Here is a 19,122-nt window from a genome sequence, read left to right on the forward strand (position 1 = left end):
GGGCACGACCTACTGGATAATAGGAACGGTATTAGACCATTCCTCAGAAAGCGACCCACAATGGTCGACAAACAACCAAGTTCCTAATTACTGCTGGGTAAACAGAGACAACGGGTGTAAGGAGACTAGCCTGTCTCGCCCTGCCCAACATTCAAACCAAGGACACGCCGGTATGAGCCGATAGCGCTGACCACTAAGCTACAGGTTACCAATTCACCTTTTCACTTGACCCATTTCACCCAAGTACATGCCTTGCAGGGTCGAATTACTGACCCTCCCTTAGAGAAGTTACCATAACGTATGATTATGTGTAGCTGTTATATCGTAGGAATCAGTATGACACAAAATATAAAAATGTTAATATTTATTTGAATAATTTTCAAAACACAAAACAAAAATGTTAATGTTTATTTAAATAATTTTCAAAATACAAAATATAAACGTTAATGTTTATTTAAATAATTTTCAAAATACAAAATATAAATTTTAATGCTTATTTAAATAGCTTTCAAAATAAAACAATTAAACACAACTACGAATAAGATTGTACTCGTAGGTAACCTTGCTGGAATGGTTAGGTCAACAAGTGGTAAACAATATAGACGCCTAATGAAAGGAATGAATGAGACGGTATCTTGCAAATAACTAAGCAACAGTATTGTTTAGTCGACCTCGTCAATAGTTGGTCCAGGCCCACTGGCAGTGGTGTTGGTGGATGACCTCCGCCCTGCTGGTCCTCGACCTCCCTGACCATAAATCTTGGCCACCAGGGGATTCCAGTGGTCCTCCAATTTCTTGAGTTGGTTCTCAAACTCCTCTTTCTCCACCTGCTGGTTGCTATCGATCCAGGCGAGTGTCTCCTCCACTTTGGTTGTGACAGTCTTCTTCTCTTCCTCCGTCAGTTTGCTGGAGATTGTCTCCTCAGTAAGGCTCTTCTTCAGGTTAAGACACATTGACTCCAGATTGTTCTTGCTCTCGATTCTCTCTCGCTGGCGACCGTCCTCCTCTGAATATTTCTCTGCTTCATGAACCATTCTCTCAATCTCTTCCTTGCTGAGGCGACCTTTATCGTTAGTGATAGTGATTTTCTTCTGTTTGCCTGTCGACTTGTCCTCGGCCGACACATTAAGGATACCGTTAGCGTCAATGTCAAATGTGACCTCTATCTGGGGAACTCCTCTTGGGGCAGGAGGAATCCCTGACAGTTCAAACTTGCCCAGCAAACTGTTGTCCTTGGTCATGGCTCGTTCTCCCTCGTACACTTTGATAAGGACACCCGGTTGGTTGTCAGCGTACGTGGTGAAGATCTGGGTCTGCTTGGTGGGGATGGTAGTGTTGCGTTTGATAAGGGCCGTCATGACGCCTCCGGCTGTCTCAATACCCAAGGATAAAGGTGCCACATCCAGCAGAAGCAGATCCTTGACGCCGTCAGTCTGGTCACCTCGAAGGATGGCGCCCTGAACGGCGGCACCATAAGCCACCGCCTCGTCGGGGTTGATGGACCTATTGAGGTCCTTGCCGTTGAAGAAGTCTTGCAGCAACTTCTGCACTTTTGGGATGCGTGTAGAGCCGCCCACAAGCACAATATCATCGATTTTACTTTTGTCGATCTTGGCGTCTCTCAGAGCTTTCTCCACGGGAAGCATAGTGTTCCTGAACAGGTCGGAGCACAATTCCTCGAACCTTGCTCGAGTGATGGACGAGTAAAAGTCAATGCCCTCAAACAGGGAGTCAATCTCGACATTAGCTTGAGTGGAAGATGACAATGTTCGTTTGGCTCGCTCACAGGCTGTCCTCAGACGTCTCATAGAACGTTTGTTGCCGCTTATGTCCTTCTTATACTTCCTCTGGAACTCTTGCATGAAGTGGCTCACCATACGGTTGTCAAAATCTTCTCCGCCAAGATGAGTGTCTCCTGCCGTGGACTTTACCTCAAATATACCATCTTCGATATTCAAGATGGACACATCAAAGGTTCCACCACCTAGGTCAAAGATAAGCACATTACGTTCACTGGAGTTTCCGGTGGCCACCTTCTTGTCGAGGCCGTAGGCGATGGCTGCTGCGGTGGGCTCGTTGATGATGCGCAGAACGTTCAGTCCGGCGATGACACCAGCGTCTTTGGTGGCCTGACGCTGAGAGTCGTTGAAGTAGGCGGGAACTGTGATGACGGCGTCCTTCACTTTCTGGCCCAGATAAGCCTCTGCCGTCTCCTTCATCTTGGTCAACACCATGGACGAGATCTCCTCGGGGTTAAAAGTCTTTCTCTCTCCCTTGTACTCAACCTGTAACTTGGGTTTGCCGTTGCTGTCGACCACGTCAAAAGGCCAATGTTTCTTGTCGTTCTGCACGGTTGGGTCATTGAAATTACGACCGATAAGTCGTTTGGCATCAAAGATTGTGTTGCTGGGGTTGAGGGCCGTCTGGTTCTTGGCTGCATCGCCAATGAGTCGTTCTGTGTCGGTGAAGGCGACGTAGGAGGGCGTGGTCCTGTTGCCCTGGTCGTTGGCGATGATCTCCACCTTGCCCTGCTGGAACACGCCCACGCACGAGTACGTCGTGCCCAGGTCGATACCAATTACTGGAGCCGCCATTGTATTCACCAGGTTTTCTGAAGATGGAAAAACTTTAATTAATATAAATGTACTAAATGTAACCAACCTACGCTTATTCAAAAGTAATTACCAAAAAGTATCTAATTTCATCCCATTAGTTTCCTACCTTGTGCTTCAAATTCACACTATCTTGTGCTACCCACTTCCCCAGTATTAGTACTTAACAACTGCACTGCTCTGCATTAAGACATCTTCAGTTACACACAGAAATCACAATAGCGTGATGCATCTAATGAACAAATCCACAAGGGCCGTGACGAGGGTTCGAACCTACGTCCGAGGGGATCCCAGACGCTGCCTTAATCGACTGAGCTACGACATGGTAAAAGAATTGCAACCGTGAAATCATCTTTACCTACCACGGGTCCTACAGTCTCTTCAAGACACAAACCAGGTTTTTAAACTTGACTCAAATCAAGTTCAAGTACGTTTATTGAGACAATAAAATACATCTCAAAGGGATTGAGTAGCTTAGGCTATTTCTACCCTCCTCTATCCTCGTAACGGCCCTTGTGGATTTTTTCATATCTTCAGTTATATGTCGATATAAAATTTTGCTACAATGTACCTTTTCGTCTTACCTGATATGCTAGATTAAGGATCTGCTCGAAACGCTATGCGTGTCAGTGGCTTTGCAAGAATGTAAAAATACCAATCTTAAGTAATTTCACATACCCATTGTACCTTCTTTTAAATAAAAATTGTTATCACAATTAATATTATTGAACATCAATATCTTTGTGCTAAATGTATGTATATTATAAATATATATATATATATATATATATATATATATATATATATATTTATATATATATATATATATTTATATATATATATATATATATATATATATATTTATATATATATATATATATATTTATATATATATATATATATATATATATATATATATATATATATATATATATATATATATATATATATATATATATTAAGCCACCCAAGAGATAGCATGGGCATGAATAGCCTGTAAACACAACAGCTGCCAACTCCCGGGTCCGTATTTACTGGTAGGTGATCTGAGGCATTAGGTGAAAGGTAACGTACCCAACCATTTCTGCCCTTCCTGGGATACGCAATTGCATGTCATGAACCCAGCGATAGGTGACGTAAATGGGGATTTCGATGTGGATTCAATATATAACTTATTTAAGAATATTCTAAACAAAGCACAGGAACGTAGTATACCATACAAATTGAATAGATCGAATACTAATGACCCAAAGTGGATAACAAAGAATTTGAAGAACCTTATAGGTAAAAAGAGAGCTTGGTACAAAAGGATTAAAAATGGGGAGGTCACTTTAGAACAGGAATTCGTACAACTGGTTAGAAATGTTAAAAAAGAGATAAGGAAAGCAAAAAGAAACTATGAAGTTCGCATAGCAGGGCAAGCAAAGACAAATCCTAAAGGTTTTTTTCAGTTATATCGTACTAAGACTAGGGAAAGGATAGGTCCATTAAAAACTGAGACAGGTCAAATAACAGATAGTGATGAAGAGATGAGTAGTATTTTTAATAAATATTTTGTATCTGTATTTACTAAAGAGGAACTTAACAATATGCCTTCAGCCGAACAAGTCTATGTGGGTGGGGATGAGGACAGGTTGACGAGTTTAGCAGTTACCAGGGAGGATGTTCTTAAACAAATAGTAAAACTCAAACCAAACAAATCCCCAGGGCCGGATGAAGTGTTTGCCAGGGTGCTTAAAGAATGCAAAGAGGAGCTTTGTGACCCACTGTCAACCATATTTAATAAATCAATAGAGTCAGGCAGAGTGCCAGAGTTTTGGAAAGTTGCTAATGTGATACCAGTTTTTAAGAAAGGAGATAGATCACTTGCGTCTAACTATCGACCAATTAGCCTAACGTCTATTGTGGGAAAGTTACTCGAATCTATAATAGCAAATAAAATTCGTCTTCATCTTGAAAAACATAAATTAATAATTGAGTCGCAACATGGATATATAAATGGCCGTTCATGTTTAACAAATTTGTTATCTTTTTATTCTAGCATAGTTGAGGCAGTTGATAGTGGTAAGGATTGTGATGTTGTGTACCTTGACTTTAGCAAAGCTTTTGATACAGTGCCACATGAAAGCCTGATTAAAAAGATAGAGGCTCATGGTATTGGGGGTGCTATATTAAACTGGATTAGGGCATGGCTATACCAAAGGAAACAGAGAGTTAGTATAAATGGAGTCAAGTCAGAGTGGGAAAATGCTGTAAGTGGAGTGCCTCAAGGCTCTGTCCTGGGACCTCTGTTGTTTATAATATATATAAATGATTTAGATTCAGGTTTGAGTAGCAACATTTGCAAATTTGCCGATGATACGAAAATCGGTAGAGAAATTAATTCGGAGGAGGACTCACTATCACTTCAAGTTGATCTAGATAGGGTTTTGAAATGGTCAAAGGATTGGCAGATGCAGTTTAATGCTGATAAATGTAAAGTTCTGAGGTTAGGTAATGATGATAGAGTTACAAGATACGAGCTAGATGGTGTTGAGATTGTGAAGTCGGATTGCGAAAGGGATCTGGGAGTTATGATTAGTAAGAATTTAAAACAAAAGGATCAATGCATAAATGTTCGTAATAAGGCAAATCGGACACTTGGATTTATTAATCGTAGCGTTAGTAACAAGACACCTGGTGTGGTTCTCAAGCTATATCTTGCTCTAGTTAGGCCCCATTTAGATTTTGCAGTTCAGTTTTGGTCGCCATATTATAGAATGGATATAAATTCACTTGAACGTGTCCAGCGTAGGATGACTAAGTTAATTCCACAAATTAGAAATCTTTCATATGAAGAAAGATTAACAAAGCTTAAGTTGCATTCACTGGAAAGGCGAAGAGTTAGGGGTGACATGATAGAGGTTTACAAGTGGGTGAATGGACATAACAAAGGGGATATTAAAAGTATCAACACAAGACAGAACACGAAACAATGGGTATAAATTGGATAAGTTTAGATTTAGGAAAGACTTGGGTAAATACTGGTTCAGTAACAGGGTTGTTGATTTGTGGAACCAATTGCCGCGTAACATTGTGGAGGTGGGGTCCCTCGATTGTTTCAAGCATGGGTTGGACATGTATATGAGTGGGATTGGGTGGTTATAAATAGGAGCTGCCTCGTATGGGCCAATAGGCCTTCTGCAGTTGCCTTTGTTCTTATGTTCTTATGTCGAGAACGTAGATACTATACTCCCGACTCTAAACTTCTGAAGCGAGTAGATTATCCCAATAATATACTCGCTCCAAATGCATTGTTAATATTCCTGTCAACCTTTGGAGATGAATGAGGTGAGGCGTTGCCCGGGCAACACGGTGAGGTGTTGCCTCATTCATCTCCAAAGGTTGACAGGAATATTATCAATGCATTTGGAGCGAGTATATTATTGGGATAATCTATTCGCTACAGAGGTTAAGGCAGAGTTACTAGTTTACTGAATAATTGAGTACTGTAGTTCAAGCATGATTGTGCAGACCTAACTCAGTTAATACATTAAGAAGCGGGATATACCTCAGTGTATATGTGCCGTAAAGCCTAGTTTAAACTGCTGTTTGTATAATTTTAAAGGAGAATTTCCAGCAACGTTAATGTTTGTTATTAATGTTGACGTCTAAAACTTGCCTTTCACAGTTCACTATAGTGGTAATACGAGCACAACCCTTACCTTATAAATATATGTAGACTGAGATTGTAGATGCAGTAGGCTTGAGAAGTTTCTGCTACTTCGCCTCGTCAATGTTGATAGGTGACGCGTGATTCACTGCAACGTGGCGACACTTGTCTCTTCTGTGTGAGCAGCTAGCTCTCTAGCTCGTGCTGGAGTTAGCTGAGGTCTGTTTCCCTGTTCTCGCGCGGGGGCTTAATATAAGCTAGCCGCGGCTCGCGACTCAGGGTTGCCGGATCCAAATTGCTGAATTCAAGTTCAAGATCGTTTATTGAGACAATAAAAGTAGCTTAGGCTATTTCTACCCTCCTCTACTTCAAGTCCCACAAGGGAGGCAGAAATCCAGTGAGTACAAATCCACAAATCACAGCACAAGAATCACATTTTATATTGCAGGTTAATATTGATTGGTTGATGAAGATTAAGCCACCCAAGAGGTGGCACGGGAATGAATAGCCCGTAAAGGTTAATATAGTGAACGCAGCATATACGTGTTACACTCTTGGGGCAAAGTGCTTGTAAGCTCCTAAGTATTCTATCATACCATTATCACTCATCCAAACAATTTGATGTAGTACACTACTTATTTTCTTATTTCTATAGTTATCAATAAGTCGGCACTAATACATAATGATCTAAGCTGTGAGCGTGCGGCATACTTCATAATTTAAACTCCTTATCTTTTTCATTGATATCAACACCGTATTGCCAAAAATATTTGTATCGTACTCTTAATCTCGTGAAAGTTGAATTCTTGCAAGTAGACTTTCCTCTACCAACAAGATGGTAGCCACATGAAAGATTGATTAAGCCACATGAAAGATTGATTAAGCCATAGGAAAGATTGATTAAGCCACATGAAAGATTGATTAAGCCACATAAAAGATTGATTAAGCCATAGGAAAGATTGATTAAGCCACATGAAAGATTGATTAAGCCACCTGAAAGATTGATTGAGCCACCTGAAAGATTGATTGAGCCACATGAAAGATTGATTGAGCTACATGAAAGATTGATTTAAAAGATAGAGGTTCACGGTATTGGAGGTGCTATATTAAGTTGGATTAGGGCATGGCTATACCAAAGGAAACAAAGAGTTGGTATAGTATTATATATAATATAGAATAATATAGTTAGTATCAATGGAGTTAAGTCAGAGTGGGAAAATGTAAGTGGCTCTGTCCTGGGGCCTCTGTTATTCATAATATATATATATATATAAATGATTTAGAATCAGGTTTGAGCAGCAATTTTTGCAAATTTGCCGATGATACACAAATCGGGAGGTGAATAATCACGGAAAAAGACTCACTATCGCTTCACGACGATCTAAGTTTTGAAATGGTCAAAAGATTGGCAGATGTAACGTTTTGAGGCTAGGTAATGATGATAGAGTTACAAGATGCGAATTAAATGATGTTGAGATGTGAAAGGAATCTGGGAGTTATGATTAGTATGAATTTAAAACCCAAAAAAATCAATGCATAAATGTTTGTAATAAATAGGAGCTGCCTCGCATGGGCCAATAGGCCTTCTGCAGTTACCTCACATTCTTATGTTCTGAAGGTAAGCCTCCCCAAGGGGCGGTAGACTTCCCAACTTTAGTTGTCATAAAAAAGCATAATTTTGTTGCACATCCTGACCCGCAAGGAATTGCGAACGATCTCGTAGATAAATGGGCGGACGCTGCCAAACTCAGTTCATTGCACTAGCCGCCTTCGGCGGCAACAACAAACAATCAGTTCATTGCACCCTATAACGAAATTCATTAGATTCTTGGAAAGATGTAAAAAAAGGACTTTATATTTTCAGCAGGTAACAGTGGTGATGTCACTTACACAGGTATTACCAGAGATGAACTAATAATGGCGATTAACTTTGAGAAATCTGCCGCCCCTGGGGAGGATGGAGTAACTTATGAAATAATTAATGAACTTGCTATTATGGAGAAAAGCCCACTGTTAGACCTCTTTAATAATAGTTATAAAGAGGGCAGTATTCCTAGTAAATGGGAAAAAAAACTATGATCATCCCTATCTTTAAAGCAAATGGAGAGTACAGATGTTGACCAGACCACACACTAGAAGGTGAAGGGACGACGACGTTTCGGTCCGTCCTGGACCATTCATAAGTCGATTGTCACATTCTCACAATCGACTTGAGAATGGAGTAGGACGGACCGAAACGTCGTCGTCCCTTTACTTTCTAGTGTGTGGTCTGGTCAACATACTTTAGCCACGTTATTGTGACTCATCGCCTGCATATGGAGAGTACAGACCTGAACTCACTTAATTGTGAACTCTGGCTCTTTGGTCCCGCCTCTCAACTGTCAATCAACTGGCGTACAGATTCCTAAGCCTACTGAGTTCTACCATATCTATATTTGAAACTGTGTATGGAGTGAGCCTCCACCACATCACTGTATAATGCATTTCATCTGTTAACTATTCTGACTCTGAAAAAGTTCTTTCTAAAGTTTCTGTGACTCATCTGGGTACTCAGTTTCCACCTGTGTTCCCTTGTTCGCGTACTACCCGTGTTAAACAGTTTATCTTTATCTTCCCTGTCAATTCCTCTGGGAATTTTGTAGGTAGTGATCATGTCTCACCTTGCTCTTGTGTTTTTAACCCCTCCCCTTACCTGTGTCCTTAACCACATGTTTTTGTAAAATGATGGAGCAGCCTGTGCTCTTACAAATTACGTCGCTTTTCGCTCGTATGCGTTACAGCCAAAAATCACCGTATTGGAATTTTCAACATAATGAAAATTAATTTTCCAAATGAAATGGACCCAAAGCAGCAAGTTTTGGGTCCTCTGGTGGGTAAGGAGAGCAGGGAGTTATCCTAAGATTTCAAGACGTCGTGAAATTCGTTAATTTAAAATATCCTCTCTAAATCTAATAGATTAAGCCAGAGTAGCCTAAGCTTCTTAGAGAAGCTTAGGCTTAGTTGCCTAAGCTTCTCTATCCCTTTGAGATGTATTTTTTCTTGTCTCAATAAACATACTTGAACTTGAAGGACACAAAACAGAAAACGGGACAGTACATCACTTTCGCGAGCCGCTTTCATGTTCTAGTACGGCGATGTTTAGCGTTAGTGAGCATACGGGCGAAAAACGAGTTAATTTGTAAGAAGACGGGTTGCCGATAATTTAAAATAGAATTTTATATCTGATAGGTGATTAGTTGTCTAGTAATTTGCTATGGTTCCTCAGAGGCAAAAGTACCTCTGACTGTATTATTAAATATCTAGCTAATGATAATGATTACTACAGAAATTTTTATTGATTTATAAAGAACCTTTGATAAAGTCAACAAAAAGGTTATCTTATATGAACTAGCTGGTCTTGGTGTTAAAGGGAGATTATTGCGCTGGATAGGGGATTATCTTTACGAAAGGAAGGCTCAGGTGTGGTACCAAGGTTGTATGTCAGGTGTGAGATCTTGGGAACTCGGTACACCTCAGGGAGGAGTGTTGAGTCCCCACCCTGTCCTTAAATGTTCCTTGGAATACGTTCAAGTTCAATTATGTTTATTGAGACAAGAAAGAAATACATCTCAAATGGATAGAGTAGCTTAGGCTATTTATACGCCTTTATATATATATATATATATATATATATATATATATATATATATATATATATATATATATATATATATATTTATATATATATATATATATATATATATATATATATATATATATATATATATATATATATATATATATATTTATATATATATATATATATATATATATATATATATATATATATATATATATATATATATATATATTATATTTATAGGCCTGGAATACGACCCCGCGAAAAATCGTTTAACAACCAGGCACCCATTTTGAGTTAAACAGAGGTTACAGTTAAGTATTTGCGACCAGTAAATCCTCCCCGGCCAGGATACGAACCTAGGACAAAGCGCTCGCGAAACGCCAGGCGAGTGTCTACACCACTACACCACGGAAACTTTAATATACTAATGAATAGGATAGCATCTAAGATATACTCAAATGGGGTAACTCTGATCATATATGCCGATGATATTTTGTTTCAGGGCAAAGATATTTAAATGGGTCAAACGGTGCTGGATAATTTCGGAAACCTGGTCACCATATGGGACTGGATGATAATGAAGACATAAATAACTAAGTTTAAATGTAGAAGTCGAAGACCTATTATATTGAATATAAGTGGTAAAAATAGATAGAGTTAAAATATATAAATATTTAGGTACATATGTTGGATACCCTATGAGAGTTTGGAAGCTGAAATGAACAGCTAGGCTGTTGGGTCAATGACGGAAGAGATTACAACCTCTGAAAGCCCGTGGAAAGGGAGTGGGAGTCCCTGTGCTACCAATGATATATTAAGTACTGTAAGATCCTTTATTGATTACGCTGCACCTATCATTTCTTGTTGTGGTAAAGGTAGGATGGGCAAGTTGGAGAAGGTACAAAATAAAGCCATGAGAATAATCTTAGGATGGCCAAGAAATGCTATGATTGAAATAATGAGGATGGAATTAAATCTGATGAGTATTGGGAATAGAATTTCGGAAATAAATGTAGCCTCTGACATTAGATTACTGAGAGTTGGGGGAGGTAATGAATTAATCCTCTCAGTTCAATAGGTAGGAAGTAATTCAAAATGTATGTTAAAGTATAATAAGAGAGCATATATGAATACCTTATGTTCTAATGTTATTCCAGAATGTATTGCTTTGATTAAGAGACAATTCACACCACCATGGGAGGATTGTATTTCCCCTCCCCTGTGTTGGACAAACTTGAAGTAGTACAGAATGAAGTCATGAGAATAATTCTTGGTGCTCCAAGATGCACAAGAATCATCAACATGAGGGATGAACTGAAGCTTCCAACCATACTAGAAAGAATCATGCAAGTCAACACGACCTTTTGCCTTAAAGTCATGAGAGACCCTACATCTCCTGCATTGTTCAGAGACAAATTATTTAATACTGTTAACACCCTATTGACTGGTGCCGACATACCAACTCATGATAAATGGCTGAGAAAAGATGCCTACAATCTCATTAAACTCAACATTCCTTTTAAGTGCAATCTACCTGTCTCTGATATTCCTCTTTATCTGTACCCCACCATTCAAGTATCATACACACCCGTCACCAAGAAAGATAATGAGAATCTTGCTCTTCTCAAAGCTGTCACACTCGAAACAATTGCCTCCTCCATCGAGAATTTAAGATCTCACGAGCACTGTGTCTACACCGACGGCTCAGTCCAATCTTCTACTGGACGGACTGCAGCAGCATGTAGGTTTTATAGAAATAATATTTGCACAAAGACTGTCAGTGTCAGGTTAAACAACTGGCTGACCTCCACACAAGATCACACATAAATATAACCCATCATAATGAGACAGACATTACAGCTAAATTAGCGTGCAACAAAGATGAAGTTGAATTAGATCTAGGTATCCCCATCACTACTGTCAAAACTATATTGATTCAAACACTCAGGTCTGATAGGAAAGAAATTACTGACTCCCAAAGACCTGAAAGCACTAGTATAAAAAGCTATGATTTATTCAGATCTGAAACCCATATCTATGGGCAGCATAAAACGTCCACTAGACTGTGCGACACAGTGGTTGCAAGGATCATGTTGGGTTACCGTTACCTGTGGCAGGTGGCTGCAGGTGACGGATCTCCCAATCCTGAGCACTCCAGGTGCAAACTCTGTGAACAGGAGCTGCGGCATGATCTCCCGCACTACATTACCGAATGCCCAGTTATTAGACCTTTCAGACCAGTTGGCATGAGGTACCTGGAGCTTTGCAATTACTTTATTCACTCTCGTATTCTTGAAGATATTCTCACAGTGCACCCAAAATTTACCAGTGCAGGCTACTGAACATATGGCCCTGTATGACTAACCATCCTGCGAGATGGGGACTTTTATTACCACTGCTACCTTATTCACTCTTGTGTTGATGATATCCTCATAACGAACCCAGAGTCTGTCAGTGCAGACTACTGATCACATGTCTCTGTATGACTAACCATCCTGCGTGATGGGGATTTTTTTAGCATCACGTAGCTAGCTTTTTGACACACTGTACTCCCTTTCATATAGTCTAGGGGTAGCTGCACAAATGCCCGAAACGCATTGCGTAATAGTGGCTTTAGACATTGTATATACTAGCTCTATCTATAAATCCATCAATGTTTGTATCACACCTTGTGTGTATGGACTTTACCTGAATAAACATTTGAATTTGAATGCAGATGTACGTAATGTATTAATAAAAACAAAGGAGGATTGCAACGGAGATGTAGTAAATATTTCTCCTGCAAAAAAACAGTATGTATGAGATAGGAGGCCAACTTTGTAACAAATAAAGACAAGAATCAAGATGATCCAAGAGGATGAAGAAAAAGTTAAGAAAATGGCAATGGTGGACAGTAGTAACACACTTACGAATTATACATTAATAAATACAAATTCGTCCTTCACTTATGTTAGAGGAAAGTCTACTCCGAAGAATTCAATTTACAGGAGATTAAGATTAGGCTACAAATATATCTGGCAATACGGTGTTGATGTCAGTGAAAAAGATAAGGAGTGTAAATTATGTAGTATGCCGCACGCCCACACCTTAGATCATTATGTATTAGAGTGTCAACTTATTGATAACTATAGAAATAAGGAAATAAATGTACCACATCAGATTGTTTGGATGTGTGATAAAGGTATGATAGAAAAAAATACTTATAAGATACAAGCATTTTGCCACACGAGTTAACACTTATATGCTGTATTTACTATATTAACCTGCAATGTTAAATGTGATTCTTGTACAGTGATTTGTGATTTTTATACTCACTGAATTTGTGCGCCCCTTGAGGGACCTGAAATCTTGAGGGGGGTAAAATAGCCTGAACTACTTTATACCTTTGAGATGTATTTTCTTGTCTCAATAAACGTACTTTAATTACAAAAATTACATTGTAAATAATGTTCGAAACATTGTATAAAGCACCTTGAGAAAGGATGTAGATTACATCCGAATTTTTTTTAATACACTTAAACATGAATTTGATCTTTTCTTAACCTTCAAATAAGGTTCTGCGGCATTGTAGTAAGTTTCTCCAGTGTAATAATATCAAAGGTCGAGTTATGTTATGTCAGCTGTCTATTTCAAGCATTGCTTTGTTTGTCTTATTTTCACAAACATTATTAAAGAATAAAATAAAATGAATAATTTTATAAATATTTTATTTAATAATTTACAGTTCGAGGATTCAATATGAATCAAATTGGTTTCACTACACGGTTATATAAAAATAAAATAAAGGCAACAGCAGCTACCATGAAATATGGATATGAAATTGATGTGGAATTTATGATGAGAAGAATGAGAAATTATGTAGTAAAATAATTAAATATTATTACAAGGAATGTTTAAGCTTAGTCGACCTCCTCAATAGTTGGTCCAGGTCTACTGGAGGTGGTGTTGGTGGCTGGCCCACACCCTGCTGGTCCTCGACCACCCTGACCATAAATCTTGGCCACCAGGGGCTTCCAGTGGTCCTCCAGTTTCTTGAGTTGGTTCTCAAACTCTTCCTTCTCCGCCAGCTGGTTGTTGTCGAGCCACGTGAGTGTCTCCTCCACTTGGGTCGTGACAGTTTTCCTTTCTTCCTCCGTCAGTTTGCTGGAGACGGCCTCCTCAGTAAGGCTCTTCTTCAGGTTAAGACACATTGACTCCAGATTGTTCTTGCTCTCGATTCTCTCTCGCTGGCGACCGTCCTCCTCTGAATATTTTTCTGCTTCCTGTACCATTCTCTCAATTTCTTCCTTACTGAGGCGACCTTTATCATTAGTGATAGTGATTTTGTTCTGTTTGCCTGTCGACTTGTCCTCGGCCGACACATTAAGGATACCGTTAGCGTCAATGTCAAATGTGACCTCTATCTGGGGAACTCCTCTTGGGGCAGGAGGAATCCCTGAGAGTTCAAACTTGCCCAGCAGACTGTTGTCCTTGGTCATGGCTCGTTCTCCCTCGTACACTTGGATAAGGACACCCGGCTGGTTGTCAGCGTACGTGGTAAAGATCTGGGTCTGCTTGGTGGGGATGGTAGTGTTTCGTTTGATAAGGGCCGTCATGACGCCTCCGGCTGTCTCAATACCCAAGGATAAAGGTGCCACATCCAGCAAAAGCAGATCCTTGACGCCGTCAGTCTGGTCACCTCGAAGGATGGCGCCCTGAACAGCGGCACCATAAGCCACCGCCTCGTCGGGGTTGATGGACCTATTGAGGTCCTTGCCGTTGAAGAAGTCTTGCAGCAACTTCTGCACTTTTGGGATGCGTGTGGAGCCGCCCACAAGCACAATATCATCGATTTTACTTTTGTCGATCTTGGCGTCTCTCAGAGCCTTCTCCACGGGAAGCATAGTGTTCCTGAACAGGTCGGAGCACAATTCCTCGAACCTTGCTCGAGTGATGGACGAGTAAAAGTCAATGCCCTCAAACAGCGAGTCAATCTCAACATTAGCTTGAGTGGAAGATGACAATGTTCGTTTGGCTCGCTCACAGGCTGTCCTCAGACGTCTCATAGAACGTTTGTTGCCACTCATGTCCTTCTTATACTTCCTCTGGAACTCTTGCATGAAGTGGCTCACCATACGGTTGTCAAAATCTTCTCCGCCAAGATGAGTGTCTCCTGCCGTGGACTTTACCTCAAATATACCATCGTCGATGCTCAAGATGGATACATCGAAGGTTCCACCACCTAGGTCAAAGATGAGTACATTACGTTCACTGGAGTTACCGGTGGCCATCTTCTTGTCGAGGCCGTAGGCGATGGCTGCTGCGGTGGGCTCGTTGATGATGCGCAGAACGTTCAGTCCGGCGATGACACCTGCGTCTTTGGTGGCCTGACGCTGAGAGTCGTTGAAGTAGGCGGGAACTGTGATGACGGCGTCCTTCACTTTCTGGCCCAGATACGCTTCTGCCGTCTCCTTCATCTTGGTCAACACCATGGACGAGATCTCTTCGGGGTTGAAAGTCTTTCTCTCTCCCTTGTACTCAACCTGTAACTTGGGTTTGCCATTGCTGTCGACCACGTCAAAAGGCCAATGTTTCTTGTCGTTCTGCACGGTTGGGTCATTGAACTTACGACCGATGAGTCGTTTGGCATCAAAGATTGTGTTGCTGGGGTTGAGGGCCGTCTGGTTCTTGGCTGCATCACCAATGAGTCGTTCTGTGTCGGTGAAGGCGACGTAGGAGGGCGTGGTCCTGTTGCCCTGGTCGTTGGCGATGATCTCCACCTTGCCCTGCTGGAACACGCCCACGCACGAGTACGTCGTGCCCAGGTCGATACCAATTACTGGAGCCGCCATTGTATTCACCAGGTTTTCTGAAGATTAAAAAAACAATATTATATACAATACATGCTTATGAAGATTATGTTAGTATTACATAGCTCTAATTAATATAAACACCAGGTGTGCTGAATTCCTTGAACGGTTATGTAAGATTCATCATGTAATAAGATATATAAAGAATTAATATAAACACAAGACGGCGATTCACATTTAGGGCAATTTTATAATCTGTTAATTAGTTACCCGCTTTAGCACATTCATGAAGGGTATACTCAATTTTTAAAAGTAATGTTAATAAATTGCCCGAAATGCTGTGCGTATTAGTGGCATTAGATATTGTATGTACTAGCTCTATCTGTAAATCCAACATTATGTTTGTAACTCATCTTCTATGTATGTACTTTTACCTGAATAAACAATTTTTTTTAATTCTATATTGCTGAACAGTTCCAAGTGCACCCAAATCCTGTAAGACAGTTTGTACAATTTAAGAGAAACTACTGGAGATCTTGTAGATCTGAGACGAAGTGAAATTGACACCAGTAATTCCATCTATCATCATACTATCATGCAAGAGGAGCCACACATCTATGGATCATCCAATAAAATCAGCAGACTTCTAGATGTTACTACTGCTCGGCTTAGACTCTGTTACAAGTATCTCTGGGAATTCTCATTATCTGCTGATGTAGACCTGACCAAATGTAAACTGTGTCAACAAAATTATCCGCACACCCTCCGTCACTATGTGATGGAGTGCGAAAAGATACGTGAATTTAGAGACAATTCTATAACCAATGTTCCAGCGATGTGTAAATATTTCATTCAAAATGATCTGCTACCAGAAATTTTATCCAAATATCCCCAGTTTGCTAACTGTAGGTAGTAACAGTTATTGTAACCTAGCCACTGCTGCCCACTGGATGGGGGGGGGGGGCGGTGCTTAATTTAGAACCTGTACTTGAGGTCGATCTCGAACCTATTGTTGATATGACGACTTATACTGAATTTTGTAACTAGCTTATCAAGATTGTAACTTGCTTAGCTAAATGAATTGTGGGGTTCAGTCCCTAAGCCCATTATGTGCCTCTGTAACCCTTTCCACTACCGCCCATAAGATGGGTATGGGGTGCATAATAAATGAACTAAACTAAACGACTGCAAGTTATAGTCAATTTAAATGACATGTATACCACTGCATAAAGTAATACACAAAACAAAACTATAAACAGAACCTGAATAGTGCAATTTCCCCAATCTTCTCACTTTTGAAAGTCTCTTGTAAATATTATTATTGATATACTAATGTATAACTAAGTTTAATTATAGTAATCTTGCAATACAATTTTACTTTTATTATTATTTACACCAATATTATAAAATACACACTAAATCAATAATACAAGTTTTAATTATAACCACATGCATTCTAATTTTTATGATGTCTAAATGCAACCATATTATTAGCTGGAAGACTTGCAAGAACTTTTGTATCAAGCAAATTTAAAATAGTATTCATCTTTAGCACATGTGGCTAAGAACGTTAATTATAATTAATTTTAAGTATGAATCTAATTAAAATGTTCATATTAGGCTTGGCTTAAGATACATGGCAAAGATTTAGGTTATATATCAGATTATGATATTATGAATTTTAGTTGTAAATTGTTTAACTTGTGAGAGAGTAGTGTGTGTATTCACCTACTGATGTGTTTGTGGGGTCAAGAGTCGGCTCCCAAGTCCCTCCTTTCCTTCACAATTAGTTCATTGTAATGACTTTCACTCTTATTTAACTCAATTCATTTACATATATACAAGCGTACTAGTGGCTTTACAAGATTGCAATTACTATACTATGTATCCTCACAATCCCAATGTAACTTCTTGTATATATATAAATAAAAAATAAAATAGGTACAATGGTTTGAGAAGGCACACATGTTGGTAATTAATTAAGTGAAACATTTAAGCAAAGCCACTGTAGCTCACGTAACGTTTGAGACAGGTCCTTAAGCTAACAAATGTAGTTGTAAGCTACATTTTTAACAAAATTTCAATTCACACAGCTACATCAGCATAACGTGATAAACAATTCTATTAACGACGTCACATTTCTTAGTTTAGATTATTTATTATGCACCCCATACCCATCTTATGGGCGGTAGTGGAAAGGGTTACAGAGGCACATAATGGGCTCAGGGACTGAACCCCACAATTTTGTGTGTGTATTATAACGTATTATAATAAATAGGTCGAGTTAGTGACACAAGGTGAGATATTATGAAGATGAAATTAGTTACTTCATTGTTCTAGTTTTGAATAAAATATAGGTTGGAAATTTTTTTTATTCGTTAGGCAGTGAGATTTTCTTGAAATACTATACGTGTTAGTACCTCTGCTGGATCATAATCAATATTGTTACAAACCTTACCTTTACAGTTGGTGTAGTCGGAGAGTTAATTGTAAGATTGACAAGTCTCCGTTACTTCTCCTCGCCAATGGACACGTGTGTTGAGAGGTGCTTGACACTAGAATGTGGTGACACTTGTGTCTTCCCTTCGCTAGTTTGTGGTACTTGTGTTAGCTTGGGTCTGGCTGGTGGCGGGCCGCGCCGCCCGTTATATGAGGCCGCCCAAGTTCCCGAAGCCTCCAGAATATTCCTACCGTTCTCCTTGGCTTCCTGCTCATGCAACTCAACACAGAAAACGTTCATTCTAGCGCCCCGCGGACAAACTATTATAAAAGAGTACATTCCTTATCTGTCAATATAAAATCCGTGTTAGTGTTATATTCTCATTCTACATAGGCTACCATATACAGTAAAGTACCGCTGACAGGTGAGCATGAGGTGTACAATAAACTACCGCTCACAATAAGAGTTCTGGGTGCACAATAAACTAGCCGCCACTGGCCCCAGCCATCAATACCAGGTGGAAAGCGCTAGATTAAGCCAGATCTTTCTCCTGAGACCAACAAGGTTGTATTGGCTATTTGTGTTCTTGTAAGCTAAATTTGCACATCTTATTTACAGTTAAATATTTAATGTGGGGTATACTTGATATTTATTGGATATTATTAGGACGCACGTAGACCTGCAAGATGGCAACACTTCCACGCTTATATACGAATATGCACACACTAGTATATATGCACATAGGTAGTGTAGTTATGTCACCAGTTAATCCAGCATTTTTTTTTTAATTTACTTATACTTTAATATATTGCTGCTAATACATTTACAAACTTATTTATAGCAGTGTAGTTTTGTGAGTGAATATCTACATATATTCGAATACTAATTTGCGCATATTCGTACGCGCGTGTGGGAGTGTTGCCATCTCGCAGGTCGACGTGCAGAAGGTTGTGGATGACGTCATAGCCAGGAGGCCGGGCAAGGCTAACAGTCCATCCTAGAAGCTT

General features: G+C 39.6%; 2 protein-coding genes across 2 annotated transcripts; both read right to left on the reverse strand.

Moving 5' to 3' along the window:
• Window positions 1-647: 647 nt before the first annotated feature.
• LOC123774888 (heat shock 70 kDa protein-like) lies at window positions 648-2,642 on the reverse strand. The gene has a single exon (XM_045769576.2). The coding sequence runs from the start codon at window positions 2,592-2,594 to the stop codon at window positions 663-665; it is 1,932 nt and encodes a 643-aa protein (XP_045625532.2). The 5' UTR covers window positions 2,595-2,642; the 3' UTR covers window positions 648-662.
• Window positions 2,643-13,576: 10,934 nt separating this feature from the next.
• On the reverse strand, window positions 13,577-18,296 carry LOC123774884 (heat shock 70 kDa protein). The gene is made up of 2 exons (XM_045769563.2): window positions 18,134-18,296; window positions 13,577-15,734 (listed from the first exon to the last, which is right to left on the reverse strand). The coding sequence occupies exon 2, from the start codon at window positions 15,715-15,717 to the stop codon at window positions 13,786-13,788; it is 1,932 nt and encodes a 643-aa protein (XP_045625519.1). The 5' UTR covers window positions 15,718-15,734; window positions 18,134-18,296; the 3' UTR covers window positions 13,577-13,785.
• Between the last annotated feature and the right edge of the window lie 826 nt (window positions 18,297-19,122).

Source organism: Procambarus clarkii, chromosome 10 (genome assembly GCF_040958095.1).
Source record: "Procambarus clarkii isolate CNS0578487 chromosome 10, FALCON_Pclarkii_2.0, whole genome shotgun sequence".
In the NCBI taxonomy this organism is placed as follows: domain Eukaryota; kingdom Metazoa; phylum Arthropoda; class Malacostraca; order Decapoda; family Cambaridae; genus Procambarus; species Procambarus clarkii.

Coding starts and splice junctions, on each gene's coding strand:
- LOC123774888 (XM_045769576.2), bottom strand. CDS start 2,594: ATGGCGGCTCCAGTAATTGGTATCGACCTGGGCACGACGTACTCGTGC.
- LOC123774884 (XM_045769563.2), bottom strand. CDS start 15,717: ATGGCGGCTCCAGTAATTGGTATCGACCTGGGCACGACGTACTCGTGC.